Source organism: Mizuhopecten yessoensis, unplaced genomic scaffold, assembly GCF_002113885.1.
Source record: "Mizuhopecten yessoensis strain PY_sf001 unplaced genomic scaffold, ASM211388v2 scaffold10331, whole genome shotgun sequence".
In the NCBI taxonomy this organism is placed as follows: Eukaryota; Metazoa; Mollusca; class Bivalvia; order Pectinida; family Pectinidae; genus Mizuhopecten; species Mizuhopecten yessoensis.
The window spans coordinates 819,233-838,137 of NW_018408493.1; the positions used below are offsets into that span (position 1 = coordinate 819,233).

The 18,905-nt window shown below is 36.4% G+C and overlaps 1 protein-coding gene across 1 annotated transcript; it reads left to right on the forward strand.

Moving 5' to 3' along the window:
* The first annotated feature begins 1,082 nt into the window (after positions 1–1,082).
* On the forward strand, positions 1,083–13,028 carry LOC110460207 (organic cation transporter protein-like). Its single transcript, XM_021513002.1, has 10 exons — positions 1,083–1,340; positions 3,156–3,367; positions 6,190–6,420; positions 7,306–7,508; positions 7,769–8,101; positions 8,730–8,864; positions 9,329–9,414; positions 9,907–10,027; positions 11,820–11,892; positions 12,790–13,028. The coding sequence occupies exons 1-10, from the start codon at positions 1,205–1,207 to the stop codon at positions 12,973–12,975; spliced, it is 1,716 nt and encodes a 571-aa protein (XP_021368677.1). The 5' UTR covers positions 1,083–1,204; the 3' UTR covers positions 12,976–13,028.
* The last annotated feature ends 5,877 nt before the right edge of the window (positions 13,029–18,905 follow it).

Sequence of the window (18,905 nt, forward strand, 5' to 3'; positions counted from 1 at the left end):
TGAAACAAAGACAGATTAAAAGGTTAAGATAACTGCATGGATTTAATATGAAAGCGAAATATCAGATTTAAAAATACAGTTGTATTTTCATATTTTTATCATGATCTTATGTTTGTGGTGTTGAATGAATGAATGTTTGATTTAAAAACACAAGTATGTTTATTCATAGTAATGGCATAACGAAGATGTCGTATACATTCGTTAAAAGATAAGACCAACCAGTATTGTGATTGGATGTCAGAATTGTTTGAACCCTAACCCTGCCCTGCCCTGCCCTGCCCTGCTGCCATGCCCTGCCCTGCCCTGCCCTGCCCTGCTTTCCACTTTCATGACACTAGTGTTGATATGTTTGGTGTTTTTTTTTCATCTTAACATCTTTAATAAAATTCCATACGATATCGGTTTCTGTTCTGAAATTTTATGTTAAAACGAATAAAAAGTTTCCAATTGATGGTTACATGATGGTTTTGGCAATGGTACTGGAATGCTTAATACTCACATGTTCATGATAGTACATTAAATATATAGAAAGACTTAATAGTCTTATGCTTTTTAAGTTGCTGTGTCGTGATGTTATTGGATGGAATTGAGATTTATTAATGTGAGACTCATTTAAGCATAATTCTGATGACATATGATGTTTGTGTAAGGGCCAATATATCATGAAGTGTCAGTCTGATAAAGAAAACTATCTTGTTACTTATCTAGTTAAAACGAGTTATTATCCCCTCGCAATATAATAGAACTATAGATAACAAATATTTAAGCATATACTGTTATGGTTCTTTAACACACATTTCTATTGGAGACACACTTACAAATAACCTTACCGAGTTTTATTAAGCTTGTAATCATTAGTAATGTGTGTTATAGGACCATAACAACATTTGCTAAAACATTCATTGCTTAAATATCATCGCAATATCATACATCAGTCAGACACAGTCACTCAAACTACAAACGGTACTATATTATCTTTTTTTATGAGATGCAACGTCACGTCTGGTAAAGTCAACATAGCCCGGTGAATACATTATACTACAGATACAGTGTTTATTTATAACGCGTAATCTGATGTAAGTTTTAAAATCTTGTATCAACGCATTCAACCTCATACCCTTGAAATCACATGATCATCCGAATTCATATTCGTTTGATTTTGAGGAAAGACTTGCGCTCGATATAGCCATTTAAGATTATAAGCATGGACGGTCCCCTGGATATCAATGAGATTTGGAAATCCCTCGGAACATGGGGAAGGTACCAGAGAGGCCAAATCTTTATTTGTCTCTTTACAGTTATTCCAGTTGCATTCCACCTTCTCTCCATCGTCTTTATAGGTAAGCTATTGATGTCATTGCTAATAGTCTTACACTATGTCGATATTAGGTTGTCATATGCGACGACACAATGATTTTTTAAGCGTTTTCTCAGTAAATGTTATAATTTCTATAATGGGTTTTTTCTTCTATTTTACATCAGTGGTAACGAGTTTGTCTTATTTCGTTATTTCCAAACTGATGAGATTGCAGACACTGCGAAGTAAAATAAGCAGTATTTGAATTTACAATAAAGTATACTTAAACAATTCAGGCAAAAGCTGCAAATTCGAAATGATTGTGTATTGTTTGGGTTCTCAGTTCTAACATTACATTTTTTTATCAATTTCATCTTCAATTGGTGATAATGTTACGTTCCGGTCGTTCCTATCATTTCTGAGTTTTTGGTTTCGCTTTTGGTTTTTGGTTACTTGTCCTACATATTTCACTGTCACTTGGATCAGTTTCTGTTGTTGTTGTTGTTGCTGTTGCTTTCGCCGTCGTTGTTGTTGTTTTCGTTGTCATCGTTGGTTCTACTGCTGTTTTCGTCGTTTTTGTTGCTGCTGTTGCTATCGTCGTATTTTGGATCCAACTATGTTCTCGTTTGTTGAAGTATTGGTTTAATTAGCTCACATTGCCCGAAGGGCCATGTGAGCTTATGCCGTACTAGGACGTCCGTCGTCTGTCCATCCGTCAACCTTTTCTTTGAGCGACTTCTTCTGAAGAACTTGAGGGCCTAGGGTTATGATATTTAGCTAGTAGGTAACTGAGATGGAGTGCTATAAATTTTACTCATCAAAATCACTTAAACCTACTTTCAAGGTTATAGGGGTTTAATATGTTTAAGACTTTAACAATCTTGTTCTCAAGTTCCATAAGGCCCAGGTTCATACTATTTTGCCAGTAGGTACCTGGGATGGAGTTCTATGAGGTTTCCTCACTAAAATGACTCTGACCTACTTTCAAGGTTACAGGGGTCAATGTGTCAAACTTTTCATACGACTTCTTCTGAAGAATTGAAATGTATAGAGTCTTTATATTTGGCTGGTGGATTCCTGGAATAGGGACCGACAAAGTTTGACCTCAACCTACTTAAAAGGTCACAGAGGTCAACAACATTTCAAACAATTTGTTCTGAAGAACCAAAAGGAATGGATTCATAAGATTTGGCTGGTGGCTTTTTGCGATAGAGCTAACAAAGTTTAAGAAGGAAAATGACATTGACCTACTAACAAGGTCGCAGAGGAAAATATGTCAAGCAACTTTTGAAGAAAAACCAAAAAGCATATAATCTTATAAAATTATTTGGCTGGTAGTTTCAACAGATGGAGCCGACAAAGTTTGCGAGGGAAATATTTTTACTGCAATATAATATTTAATGAGACTATTTTGCTATGATTGCTTAAATATTCAGGTGATCGATAAGGCCCCCTGGACCTCTTTTAACTTCTACTTTTCAGTGAATGAATATTATACAGATAAATGCGTGTTCAAAATACTGATTACTGATAAACCGTTTATAAAAAGATAGGATTAAAGATAGATAACTGAAATTAATTAATATGATTTAGTTACAGAATAAAATCATCAACAAGTTTGAATAAAACAATATTGTATATATCCCCTATATATATTATTTTGTTGTGCGAGATAAAGTGAACTTTCGAGGTCAATCAATCAAACATTTCCTCGCACGAAAATTTGTTCTAACTCAGAAATCGCATTCCAAACCATCATAATAATGGCAAGATTATTCCTTCAACAAATCTACAGTATTTATCTATATGTTTTATATTTGTGTAATGACATTGTGGAATGTATTTGTTTTATTTGAAGCCTATCGTCCCCCATTTGAGTGCAAAGAAACAACACCAAGAGACGTATTTCCCTATCAGGACCACAATGACAGTTCTACCTACACATTTGTCTACCACCAATGTTCTATAGATGTGTTCAACAACGGTTCTAACTCCTCACTTGTTACAAGTACAGACTGTGTATCGGGGTATAAGTATGATGTTCGCCATGATGCCTCCATAGTAACAGAGGTAGGTTATTTCATGCATATTCAAAACATCAATGTGTAAATTGTTTTCCCCGTGAGGTGCTAGTTTTCACGGAAACGATTTTTCGGTTACAAAGTTAACACCCTCAAGATAAAATATCGAAGTCCAATTTTTTTCGTTTATTTCTTAAGGTTGGGTCAACATTTGGCCCCAATTTGTTTTCTTTTATTCTTTTGCCATATGTAGATACACAAAAATAATTAATAACTCTATAAATGATTATTCATAATTCCTACTGATAACCGTAGTGGACCTCCTTGCGTAACACCAAGTTGAGTGACGGGGTATCCTACAAAATGACATGTAAATGTCACAGACGAATGCTATTTTGAAAATAAATAATGATTATGTATAGTGTATAAAATTACTGTTATTTTGAATATGTCATATTGGTATACATGAAGTAAACCTAGTGATACTTTTAATTAGAAAAACATGCAAAATATTCACAAAATTTAAAATATAACCAACATTGTCAACTAACCGGTATAAAGTTAAAATAGTAGTTTATATTTTAAATTTCTTTAAAATATATATATTCTGTCTACAGAATATTTTTTTTATGTAATATCGAAACCGGTAAAGTCCTTTTTAGCATGCCAAACATGAACAAATGCCCGATTTCACATAATCAGGGAGATTTGATTATCAATGTTTATTTTGGCAAATACCGATATATTTTTTGTTTTTGTATCATACCAAAATACTTTATTATATTACGCATGTTTTTTTAAGTTATGTGCAGCAGCAATAACTCATGAATATGTATGCTGCCAAAGTAATCTTTCCTCTGGAGAACTACTTAAGGTTCAGATTGTGTTATAGACAAAAATATGCAATTATAAAGAAACAATAAAATAATATTAATAGTAAAACTAGTATACACTTTATTATACCCCGTATACTGGAATCAGTTTGTCTGTCCGTCTGTCTGTCCGTAGAAAAAGTCTGTTCGGACAAATCCTTCTAAAGTAATAGACCAATTTCAACGAAAATTTCCCGATAAGATAACTACAACCTGCAGTCAGGTATTACTATTTTTCAATCTGACCCTTTTTTACGGAGTAACTTAACGGCCCTTTGCTGAACAATACTTGTCCAGACAACTCTTACAAAGCTATGGGGCCAATTTAAACGGAAGTTTACAGATATAGTAACTACCCCCTGACATTGTGCATCCAAGAAGTATTTTTTCATTCAGACCCTTTAAAAAGGAGTCATGGTCCGTTGTTGAAAACAACCTTGGCTGCCTCATAAACTACCGGGCCGATTTCCATGAAAGTTTACAGATATGTTTTTTAGATTTCGACCCTTTTTAAGGAGTTATGGGCCTTTGTTAAAATTCTTTGTCTAGACAACTCTTCCCTGACTACTATACCAGACGATAACAGCAAACCTTGTTCATCTGGATAACGAGATTGGTGTGCAAATATCTTTTGGCATGGAGAGGGAGTACAGGAAGTATGTCAATCATCTATATACTTAAATAATTACTGTTGGGAGACATTGGATTGCTTTTCAGTGATTTGCCTTAGTTAGCCTTAAGCTTACAGTTTTGGTTTATATAGGAGTTGGGGTATTAGTAAGCCTTTGGCTTACGGTTCCAGTTATTATCTAGTTACTCTAAACGCATAAAGCAAGGAAAAATATCCTTGTCTGACTCCCTCCCCATACAAAAGAAATATTGGTAAGCACTTTTAATTTTTGTGACCTTGAACGAAGCTCAGGGTCATCAACGTTTACAAAAATTAAATCCATTCACATGAACAACCTACGTGAAAAATATCAAGACCCAAGGACCTGTGGTCATGAAGAAACACAAGTTAAAGGAAAAGTGGAAAGAAAGCTACGTTTTTTGTGTTTTTTTCTTAATCAAAAGTGTTATATGACAAAATTACCGTTTGTCATTTTTTTTGAAATTCCTGATGTTGAAAGATATTATTGGAAGCCAATTTTTAAGCAAGTATGAAAAAAAGACTCGTTTTAGAACTATGTAAATTAACGTGTCAAAAATGGAAATTTTCTCATTAGTAATGAAATTTCACATACTTTTCTCCTTAAATCTTCAATAAAAAGAACAATTCTTTCTTGAAATTGAGTAATATTCGGTATCAAAATAAAAGTTGAAATATGTTTCACACGATGATGTTATAATTTTATAGTAATTGTGTCATTTACGTGCTTTGGGAGGAATTTAACACCCACACAGGTGTAAGTCAATGAGGTCCAATTTATCATAAAATGAATTCTGAAACTAATTGTTCCTCATTTAAGCTCCCTATACCCATACCTTTTTGGATTTATCTTGATTTGAAATTCCAAGCGGAGGCCGACGCTAACGTTAAATCTCCATGCGCGTTGACCCTATCTTTGCATACGTCTTAAAAGGTTATTATGCTTCCGTTATTATTTTTGGTCTTTTGTTGAGAACTGGTAAAACCTGGAAGGCATGTAGAGTGCAAATCTTTGGTAAATTATAATATTGTCTTGTTACAAGGGAACAAGTCCTATTTATGATTATGACAAAATACTATGTAATAATGCAATGTTCAGTTGTATGTAATAGAAATTAATATTTTTTCTGTATAAGTAAATGGCTGTTTAAGCACATAAACAAAAAGTGTTGTTACTTACTTCACTTACAAAAGTAAACTGAATCATAACACCAGTACCATACACATAAGCATACCAAAAGCAATCTAGTTGTTCCATTAGATACACGGTAATGTTTATATCCCAAAAGTGTTAACCCAAACCAATAATTCGCAGTGAATGATGGTGTTTATGTCTTTGTTTCTTTTAAGTGGAACTTGTTTTGTGATGGAGGAGAAGCGTCAGAATTAGCTCAGACCATTGTCATTCTTGGACAAGGAGTAGGATCGGCAATCTTCGCCTCTTTATCTGATGTGTACGGACGAAAACCCGTTCATATATTCTGCCATATCGCGCTGTTTGTTGTGGCACTAGGTACGGCATGGTCTCCTAATCCCGCAGTCTTTATCGGCCTCAGGTTTATAATGGGAGCAACGCAATCAGTAAGTATAACATGAAACAGTATTATTCATGATAAAACAAATAACATGATTTAATGTTAAGCGTATTTAAACGCGTTTGTGTTGTTTTTTTATCAAAAATGTATGATTCAGAATTTTTATAATTAGTTTCCTTATGGAATTTGTCTATTACTGCCTCTCACAAACCCTACTCCCTTTTGCAATCCATGGACAATTTTGTCTCTTTTCTTTAGTTTCATTATTTCCTTCAATTGGGCAGCATAAAAAACCAAACAAAATCAAGCAATAAAATAGTTACCTGTTAGTGATTCAAAGCGATATGTTTTACGCCATTCCTGACAAGAAAAGAATCAACTGCCAGATATGCAAGTATTCTAGCAAACATTGTTTCGCCACACGTATCTACCAATAAATTGTTCAGATAAAACTATTTTATCCAGGCATATGTCAGTATAGGTCATTTCTCCTTAAAACAAAGAACCATAGGCAACTTGGTATTCAATTTAGCAATACATGAAAAGCAACGAGATTAATACCTAGGATTCCTTATCATAATGTTTAGAAAACAATCAGTCAGTGGAAACGTATTTTCCTAAGCCGCATTGTGCCGAATCAGTAAAGTCAGTTGTTAGAAAATATTGAGACAATTCGCAAAATAGCACACCTATACTGCAGGCAGTCAGGGGACGGGTTATATGTTGACAAATTCCGTCCCTTAGTGAATGTTGAAAAGAGGTAATAAAGATTCGGCACCCAGTGTTTTCAGTAGTTTAGAGTCAGGACATCGGCCATTTATACTCTTTGCTTGACAAAGGAAACGGGCGTGTTCGAAAGCTCGCAAAATATGTCTTCAAGTCCTGTTTGAGTTCAAACAAAACTCAACATTTCTACCTCCTCTCGTTCCAGGGAACTGTTTTAACGCTTGCTGTTACTGCCTTGGAGTCGCTGCCAGTGAATTCCAGATACTTGTGGGAAATTGCTGACAGTGTTTTTTGGACTACAGGATTCATACTTGTCGCACCTGTAGCTTACATCTTCCGATACGTATCATGGCGTTATATGCAGATTGTATTTGCTGTCGGATCGGCATACAGTCTGTTCGAATATTGGTATTGCATGAGTGTTTGGATGAATCGTGTCAACCGTCGAAATATTTTAATACTTCGTGATAACAATTCTGCTTTTAAATTTAAATCGAGTTATTTAATTCTGGAAATCGTGTGTTGATGTTAACAATTTAATTTGCATTATGGGTAATTTGACGTAAATTCCCATTTGTGATTCTAACATTTATAACATCGAAAAGCATGATCAGTTTCAAACAAATCTATACAATTTTCAAAAGATATTCATGTCTTCTGATAAACAGGTTTCTTGAAGAATCGCTTAGATGGCTTCTTGCAAACGGCAAGAAAGAAAGAGCAGAAAAAATCATCCGCATGGCGGCTCGCATGAATGGGAAGGACTTTGATTCCGTCATCAACGCTGCCTCTACAAAAGCCAATGAAATGGAAGCATTTTTGGCAAAACCTGCCAGCATTCCACCGGAAGAAAACTCACTAACAGCGGAGATGGACATACAAAACAATTCCAATGATGACAAAATAATTCATAATGATAGAAAGCCGGAAAAATACAATGCATTGACTATATTTAAACACAAGCGAATTCTTTTTAATTCCCTCATACTTTGGTATACATGGTGAGTATATTTAAGAGTTGTTTATAGTTTGAATTGGACTCAATGTGTAAGATAATCACTACAAAAACCAGGAGATCGAGCACCTGTTAAAATGTAGTTTTTAGATGCAGAAAGCCAAAATATTTTAATTAAATAGCGGTGTGGTTCAATTAAAACTTTATCACTGGTGTGGCAAAATACACCTATAATTAGACAATTAATAATAAAGATTGAATCGAGAGCAGCACTTTGGTCAAAAGTATATTTGAGGTCAAATCTTACGATTTGGATTACACCGTGCATTGATTGACAGAGGGGGACTGTTGAGTTGTAAATATTGATATAGAGCTATCCATCTCACTAAGCTAGTGGCGACCAGGTAAACTTGCGTGTGGTGACTGTTTAAAATGATTGCAATGTGGAAATGTTCGCGTCGGTAATGGTTCTGGTATATCTTTACATCAATATTCGCGCGTGCATATGTTCGCGTAAATGTACTCAACACGAAAAACGCAAACATTTCCACACCGCAACAATTTTCACATTTACAGTAAGTGTGCAAGTGAGCCTACATGATTTGTACAGGAATATTGCTATATCTGTTAATCAGTTTGCAGTGTAACCCAATTCAGAACCTCAATTTTTTCAGGACAACCAACAGCCTTGTGTATTATGCATTATACCTGGGATCTACGTCACTGTCTGGTGACCGTTATATCAACTTCTTCCTCATGGCCCTGGTTGAGTACCCGGCCTCTGCCGCACATTGGTACTCCATCAAAAGGTAAAACTAATACAGTGGAATTTGGAAAATCCCGACTCCAGTTTTCCGGATAATTTCAATTTCTTTGAAGGTTTATAAGCTGGAACTAAATAACTTTGAATTTACCCACAAGGTTTACTTATCATAGTTAAATAAAATAAAAATCAGTTCGGCTTACGTGAACTTATTTTTTTATAATTATACTTTTAAACTTCGTGCGTATTTATGTACATTTTTCCTGTAGTAATATTTTGTCTTGGTTCATGAAACGAAGTTTGTCATTGGAACATGAAATAAGAGGTCCACCTGCGCCGTGCATTTTAAGAGTTTTGCTATATACATTTACATAAAAATATGTATTCATTCATTAAGTATTAGAGAAAATTTATATTGTACATTGTACATTATATGCACATTATTTTACATATTATTAGGTTCATAGAATTTAGTAAACATCTAGCGTCCTGGACTATTGTTTGTTTCAGATTTGGAAGGAGGAAAAGTTGTATAATATTCCATACAATAGCCGGTGTCTCTCTAGCTGTTTCTACAGTATGTAGAACGTACCAAGGTAGTTACATAGATTGTTATCAAACATTTTATGGAACATAATTATGTACAATGATTTACCCTATACTGCAGAAGTCTTTTTTTTGCGGTTTTTTATTTTCGTGGATTTCCAAAGATGCCATATTTACGATATCAATTGTTCGCGGATTTCATTTCTAGTGGTCATTGCACATAAGAATATGGTAAGGATGGACCTGTAATTTTGCAAAAATAGATAATACCGCTAAAATCGCAAAAATAGATATCCGGTGGGGAAAACAACTTTACAGTATTTGTTAGATGATGGCACGCAAAAGAAAGGTATTATAGTATTAATTCGGCTTTGCCTATCGGTTGACCTGTTGCTATTTTCTTCCCTGGTGTAAGTTACATGTACAATGTTTATACTATTTTTATAACTCCCTGTTATTTTTTTGTTTAAGAAGAGAGACCTGTGTTGAAAACAAGCTTTGATTTTCTGTAATACCGTCAATGTTTGCTTATTATATTTTAGATGACGTCACTGCTTTAGGAACCGTTTCTCTTGTTTTTAACTTCATTGGGAAGTTTGGGATTACAGCGTCATTTAGTACAGTATTACTCTACACACCTGAATTGTACCCTACTAACCTAAGGTAAGAGACAATCCCAGATTTAATTTTGGATTATATTATTTTCACATGATAACCCAGAAAATAGGCGATGAAGCTAACTTTTCCAGTAAAAGCTTTTTAACAAAAGTACATTTATCTGTGACTTGTCTTAAATAAATGATTGACATAAAAGGTGTGAGGCTTAATAATGATTCTTCCCTAACGAAACAATATTATACCAAGTCAGGCTCTGACCCAACGTATACAGTCAGACTTAATCATGTATATTTACATTTGCTCTGCAGTATATTTGATAACATGGGGACAGAGTATTGTTTTTCGTGTGAACTGGCGATTAAAACATGCGTTTGATTGCTATCGGCCTTGAGTGTTCAAACCAAAGTTCATGTTGTTCCAACAATATTTTGGTCTTTAGCATCACTGATGAGACCTAGAAGGACGAATCAGCCGTATGGTGTAGTGTAAATACCGTTTGGCATCTGTAACCAAATTTCATACTTGCAATCACATGTTTGAGTCTCACGTTCATTATAATTATGATAATAGTAATAATAATAATTCGAGGTTCTTATATACTGTTTTATCACAACCTAGTTCATAGGGCGTCTCAAAGCGGTTCACAAATTATTATCCGTGGTTATAGGGCCTTTGCAACTAGTCAATATCTTTCTCAACTCCCTGGGGGCATACAGACGGTACTGCCATTTCGTTGCTCACAGCTAGCATTCTACAATTCTAGCACTTCCCAGCCACGTACTCATTTAGAGCTGAGTAGACTGGAACAAGCAGAGTAAAGTATCTTACTCAAACATACAGCACAGGGCTGTGCCGTGATGCGAACCCGCAACCCTTCGGTCACGAGCCCAGCGTCCTATCAATAGACTACCGTCCCTCCGTGCGATTATAATCGCCAGTAGAACCATCCAAACCTATTCCCTAAATGAAATAAGAAATTAAATACGAATTAGAACTTACTTATTTAAGTACATGATATTCAAATTATTTTACATTTGTACCTCAAATCGAAAGAAGTCAAAATAAAGAACAATAATAAATTAATGCAGAATTAAACGTGTTAATGCTGTAGATATAATTGTGTTGTTTCCAATGACGATTTACAGCATAATGTTTAAACTGTCTTCTTCTTATCAGCTGTATAAAGGCTCCGTCAATGGTGATGTTTATGCGCATGGGACCCTGTGCAGAGGCGTGATAAAGGGGATTATTGACAGTGATGGGGTTTTTTTGTGCAGGGTATAAGATAAAAAGTTAAAAGCGTGCGTATGTACTAGCGTGTAATGAGGGCTTCAATTCCTGCATAGGGTAAGTGTGCCTTGAAGTCCTCGAGTGTTGTTGATTATACTGCTGCTATGGGAAGGAGATTCCATTGTGTTATTGTGTGTGGAAAGAATGAATATTTGTTGGTGTCCTTTGTAGCAGATATGTGTTTGTATGCGTGAGGGTGTGCATGTCTGGTCCGAAGGTCTACGGGTGTGAGTATATATATAGGGTTTATTGCTACGAGTTGGTGAACTATTACATAAAAAAGTTATTCTTGAATGAAGGCGTCGTGTTCGTAGTGTTGGCCATTGTAGTGTGTGGATCATGTCTGTAACTGAGCTGATGTAGTGATATTTGTTATTTACGTAGCGTGCTGCTCTTCGTTTTTTTTTTCTCTATTTTTGAATTTGGTTTATGTTGTGTGGGTTCCGAACAGAAGAGCAGTATTCAAGTTTGTATCTGACGATTGCTTTGTATGCATGTTCTTTTATATGTGGTGAGTTTATGTACATGTTTCTCGTATGATTTTAAGGAGCGTCGGACTAGGACTGGCAACGACATGTTCTAGGATGGGAGGAATGCTGGCCCCGTTTGCCGGGTCTGTGGTAAGGAGAAACAATCCGACAGTGGTGGCGTGCTAATTCGCTGTTTTTGTCAAATATCCGCTCCGGTATAATATGAGAACCTTATTAGTCCGGAATATTTATTTATTTATTTATTTATTTGATTTTCCCCCCTCTCATTATCTCCAATTACAGAGATAATATTTTATGCACAAATTATTATGATGGATCTTGAAAATGAACAAAATGAATTTAAACATACATTCATATAATGAAAGCAACAGTTGTTTTCAATTGTCAAATGTGTTTTTACTTTTCTTAATTTCTTTAACGAAATATAATTCTTTCAGAAAAATATTGCATTGTTAAATTAAAAAGGGGAAATCTATTAACTTTTACTAACGTGATAAATTACTACCGATTTTGTTACCAATTGCATTAGTAGTGACAGTATATATACTAATAACTTAAATTTGCTTGTAACAAACTTTTGCATTGGCTTAAAAATTTATGTTATCAGCCCATGACGTAGATAAATTAAAAAGGTGAAATCCATTAACTTTTACTAACGTGATAAATTACTACCGATTTTTTTACCAATTACATTAGTGGTGACAGTTTGTATAGTAATAATATAATTTTGCTTGTAACAAACATTTGCATTGGCTTAAAAATTTATGTCATCAGCCCATAACGTAAATAAATGACGTCGCCGTTTGTAACTTTGCTTTTGATTGGCTGATACAGCGGCGTAATAATTTCTAAGAGAAAAGAGTCCATCAATACAAGTGGATTTCCACTGTGATTGTGTATAGTAGATTACATTATAAGGATCGACTTAAATATATTTTTTATGTTATGGAGCTTTAGCACAAAAAACGAAGTGTACTCTAAATAATCCTTAAATAGACTAACTGATATTATTTCTATTCATCATAGGCCAACGTCATCATTTGGCTACCGGGAGCAGTCTTTTCTGTCATGTGTCTTATAGCGGTCTATTTGACGTCATTGCTACCGGAAACATTGGGCCACGAACTCCCAACGACGATAGCAGAGCTGAAACTGTGGTACAAAGCTAACACGGGCAACAGGCGAAAAACAAAGAAAGTCACGGCTTCATAAGTTTATACCTTTATCATTACCAATATTTAACCAGATTGGTGTGATGCATATCCTTTGTATTGTTGTTGTTGTTGTTGTTGTTGTTGTTGTTTTACTACCTAGTGCACATAGCTCTTGTCCTATAAAACAATCTGGCTTCAGTTCTTATCAGAAGTAATTCAAAATACATTAAAGATATTTAAGCCTTTGAAAAGATGTTTTGGTCATTTTTAATTGTACTACTTGAATGCTTTTATTATTCAAATGTATTTATTAAGACACACAAACACCCGTATGTGTCGTACGTTCATCCTTCGTCATACAAGGTGGTCGACTCTTTTCTTCTGGTGAATTTGATAATCTCCGAGGTTTGCCGTAAACTTGATGGCTACCATAATCTCTTTTTAGTATTAGCACGGCCCATGATATACCCACTTTACTCGTTATTTGAAGTAATATGTCAGTACTCCTATAATTTTTGAAAAAAACCATATAAACGCGATGCGCATTTCGTGAAAAACACTTTAGATAGTTGACTATAAAGCACACCTGACGACTCTCGCTCGCATACCTAGTGATATGTAAGGGAAGTCATTGTCCATACAACAAGTCCGTCAACAAACAATACATTGAACATGTTTTTGTTTGTATGTATCGCGTTTGATGTCCTCCCAACAGCTAATGTCATACGAGGTCAAATGCGGTCATAAGAGGTCAAATGAAGACGGGTGTTCACAGAGACACTGCCAAAGAGAACGACTACATATAGGAAAATCAGAAAAGGAAACATTGAACACGAGAACGATGTTTAAGATGTTTATTTCTCGTGTGATTGTTAACAAACAAGCTTTTCCTGAAATTTAACTGACCGAAGCATAATCGCCAAAGTTTTATTTAACAGTATATTCGACATAGACTGACCACTTTGACCATGTGTACATGTAGTCATGACGATAGCAGTCGAGCAATGACCTCTACAGCCAGCATAGACACAACTTACATGGGACTATTATAGCTACTTTGCTGACCGACACAACAAGACTAAACAAAATATGCATGTTCTGCAAGTAGTTATAATATATATTCTACAAGTGACCACTATCGGTCAAGAATCGACAGAGTAAGAACTAATGATAAAGCAAGCAAGCGGTCAAGACTTGACAGTGTAAGAACTGACCGATAAAGTAAGCTTAGACACCCTCTATATGTGACCACTAGCGATCAAGACACGACAGAGAAAGAAATGACCGATAAAGCAAGCATAGACACCATCTATATGTGACCACTAGCGACCAAGACGCGACAGAGTAAGTACAGACAGATAAAGCAAGCATAGACACCTTCTATATGTGAACACTAGCGTACAAGACGCGACAGAGTAAGATCGGACAGATAAAGCTATACAATTCTATATGTAACCACTAGCGATCAAGACGCGACAAAGTAAGTACAGACAGACAAAGCAAGCATAGACCCCTTCTATATGTGAACACTAGCGAACAAGACGCGACAGAGTAAGTACAGACAGATAAAGCAAGCATAGACAACTTTCTTTATGTGAACACTAGCGAACAAGACGCGACAGAGTAAGATCGGACAGATAAAGCAAGCATATCCCCCTTCTATATGTGACCACTAGCGACCAAGACGCGACAGAATAAGAACGGACAGATAAAGCAAGCATAGACACCTTCTATATGTAACCACTAGCGATCAAGACGCGACAGAGTAATATCGGACAGATAAAGGAAGCATAGACCCCTTCTTTATGTGACCACTAGCGACCAAGACGCGACAGAGTAAGAACGGACAGATAAAGCAAGCACATATATCTTCTATATGTAACCACTAGCGATCAAGACGCGACAGAGTAATATCGGACAGATAAAGCAAGCATAGACCCCTTCTTTATGTGACCACTAGCGATCAAGACGCGACAGAGTAAGTACGGACAGATAAAGCAAGCATAGACCCCTTCTTTATGTGACCACTAGCGATCAAGACGCGACAGAGTAAGAACGGACAGATAAAGCAAGCACATATACCTTCTATATGTAACCACTAGCGATCAAGACGCGACAGAGTAAGATCGGACAGATAAAGCAAGCATAGACACCTTCTATATGTGAACACTAGCGAACAAGACGCGACAGAGTAAGATCGGACACATAAAGCAAGCATAGACCCCTTCTTTATGTGACCACTAGCGACCAAGACGCGACAGAATAAGAACGGACAGATAAAGCAAGCATAGACACCTTCTATATGTGAACACTAGCGACCAAGACGCGACAGAGTAAGTACGGACAGATAAAGCAAGCATAGACCCCTTCTATATGTGAGCACTAGCGAACAAGACGCGACAGAGTAAGATCGGACACATAAAGCAAGCATAGACCCCTTCTTTATGTGACCACTCGCGACCAAGACGCGACAGAGTAAGAACGGACAGATAAAGCAAGCATAGACCCCTTCTTTATGTGACCACTAGCGATCAAGACGCGACAGAGTAAGAACGGACAGATAAAGCAAGCACAGATATCTTCTATATGTGACCACTAGTGATCAAGACCCGACAGAGTAACAGTAGAATTGACCGATTCACCAAGCATAGACACAATTAACATGTGAACACTAGAGGTCAAGATCAACAACGTTCCAAAAGGCCATTAACAGAGGACAAGCTTTGCAATGTTATATCTGAACTGTACTTATTCAACAATCGTCGGTCATCTTTTTTCACGAGACTCCTAGTGATCAAGATCAACTATCTTCAAACTGACCAATATAATAATGAACCTTCCGGCATTATTTATGCAAATCACATGTTCTACGTTGTCAATCAGACAGGTTGCTCTAACAATTGGCGTACAAATTATGATAGCATGTGATTTAGCACATTGCATGTTGCCCAGTGAATTGTACATTATAGATATGGCCTAGTGAGGAACAGTCTTCATGTACAATTGTGCGTACCTAGCGAGGGAGTGGGTACCAGTAGTTGATCTGGCGCTGGATGTATAGTGGTAACAGCGCCATGTGCTCCTCCTCAAATCGCTGACAGAACTTCCTCTCCCAGTACAGATCATCCTGGGGCAGCTCCTTGAGCACCACGGACAACTCTAGTCCATAGTTAAACATCATCATGGCCTTTGTCCGTTCTGCGAAATTGGCTTTGTCCCTTTTGCGAGATCCGGAGGGCTTCGATAAGGATTTACTTTTCACCGGACACAGTGCAGTCCCGCAGTGACGACAGCGGGAAGGACCTGTACAAGTGTATACATATGTTACAATGGAGGAAATGGCTTGTAAAGACCGATGAGAAAACCGGATGTGTAATACTGCAATTACCATATTTCTGGAATACAATGAACACCAATATGCAGTTATTGCGGTTGCGCACGCACATCATGGCTGCCACTGGATATTTTGCTGGTGGTGAAATACAAATCGAATCGACATACATCGAAGGATATGACGTTTTATTCGGACCAACTCTCAATCATCGGGGCGTTGCCATATATTACAAAACAGACCTAATTGTTAAACATCAAACATTTAACACAATTTGCAGAGAACACATATCTTGTGCCATCAAATTACGGGGAAATGATGCACTTTTACTATGCTGTTTATATCGGAGCCCGAACAGCAATGACGACAACAATGCAGCAGTTATATCTCTACTGGATGAAATAAACAACAACAATTGTACGCACAAACTTATAGTTCGGGACTTTAAAGAAATTGATTGGAACAATACCACTTTAACAGCAAGTCATAACCACCCAGCATCTAGATTCTTGGATAAAACTCATAATTTTTAGTATCAACATGTTAAGAAACCAACTAGATTTCGGCAAGACCAAACTCCATCAGTCCATGAAGACTGTTCCTCACTAGGCCATATCTATAATGTACAATTCACTTTCCTTTCAGTGAGCAACATGCAATGTGCTAAATCACATGCTATCATAATTTGTACGCCAATTGTTAAAGCAACCTGTCTGATTGATTTATAGTTATCACAAGACAGGAAAATAAAGCATCGGGTTTATTTCACGCGCTCGAATTTACGTGTTTTACTTATTCGAAGCCTCTCTGAGTTCCGAGTGACTGAAGCATACGACAATAATGGCTCGGAAGTCTGATTGCCATAACTATCGTCATTGTGTGCTATTCATTATTTATAAATATATGATATACACTGGTTAGACAACCTTTACCTACAAAAAAAAACAAAATATTTTATTTTATCTATTATTGCAGATTCATTGCACTGATCAAGGAGAAGACGGCCAATGACAGTCAAACATGGAATGGAAGTTTTCCGATGACCTCATTGACTGATATGCGTGATAATAGCATATCGAACTCGTCTTCCATTTAGTGTTGATTATTATTTGTTTAATTGATGTTTTGTTGCTGTGGTTAGTTCTAATAGGAAATATTCTAGCTATCTGGACCTTTGCTTTTGGCTGGTCATAGTTATTGAACCTTGACCGCTAATGGTCTCACGAGGAATTATGTCCGTTGATTGTTGAATTTGTCATACATATATAATTTTGCTGGTGTTGACCAGTGGTCACTCAACGTAGAAAATGTGCTTTGCATAAATAATGCTGGAAGGTTCATTATTATATTGGTCAGTTTGAAGATAGTTGATCTTGATCACTAGGAGTCTCGTGAAAAAAGATGACCGACGATTGTTGAATAAGTACAGTTCAGATATAACATTGCAAAGCTTGACCTCTATTAATGGCCTTTTGGAACATTGTTGATCTTGACCTCTAGTGTTCACATGTTAATTGTGTCTATGCTTGGTGAATCGGTCAATTCTACTGTTACTCTGTCGGGTCTTGAGGTTACATATAGAGAGTGTCTATGCTTGCTTTATCGGTCAGTTCTTACTCTGTCGTCTAGTCTTGACCGCCAATGGTCATATATGAAGGGTACCTCATCTGACTTTTTCGGTCAGTTCTTTCTCTGTCGGGTCTTGATCGCTAGTGGTCAAATGTAAAGAGTGTCTTTGCTTGCTTTATCGGTCAATTCTACTGTTAGTCTGTCGAATCTTAATTGCTAGTGGTTACATAAAGAGAGTGTATGTGCTTGCTTTATCTGTCCGTACTTACTCTGTCGCGTCTTGATCGCTAGTGGTTACATAAAGAGGGTGTCTATGCTTGCTTTATCGGTCAGTTCTTACACTGTCAAGTCTTGACCGCTTGCTTGCTTTATCATCATTTCTTATTCTGTCGATTCTTGACCGATAGTGGTCACATATAGAGTGTTTAATTTTCCTTCACCGGTCAGTTCTTACACTGTCGAGTCTTGACCGCTTGTGGTCACATGTAGATTATATATTATAACTACTTGCAGAACATGCTGATTTTGTTTAGTCTTGTTGTGTCGGTCAGCAATGTAGCTATAATAGTCCCATGTAAATTGTGCCTATCCTGGCTGTAGAGGTCATTGCTGGACTGCTATCGTCATGACTACATTTACACATGGTCAAAGTGGTCAGTCTATGTCGAATATGCTGTTATATAAAACTTTGGCGAGTATGCATTGGTCAGTTCAATTTCTGGAAAAGCTTGTTTGTTAACAATCACACGAGAAATAAACATCTTAAACATCGTTCTCATGTTCAATGTTTCCTTTTCTAATTTTCTTACATGCAGTCGTTTTCTTTGGCAGTGTCTCTGTAAACACCCGTCTAAAATTCATTTGACATCTTATGACCTCATTTGACCTCGTATGACCTTAACTGTTGCGAGGACATTAAACGCCATACAAACAAACAAAAACATGTTCAATGTATTGTTTGTTGACGGACTTGTTGTATGGACAATGACTTCCCTTACATATCACTAGGTATGCGAGCGAGAGTCGTCAGGTTTGCTTTATAGTCAACTATCCAAAATGTTTTTCACGAAATGCGCATCGCGTTTATA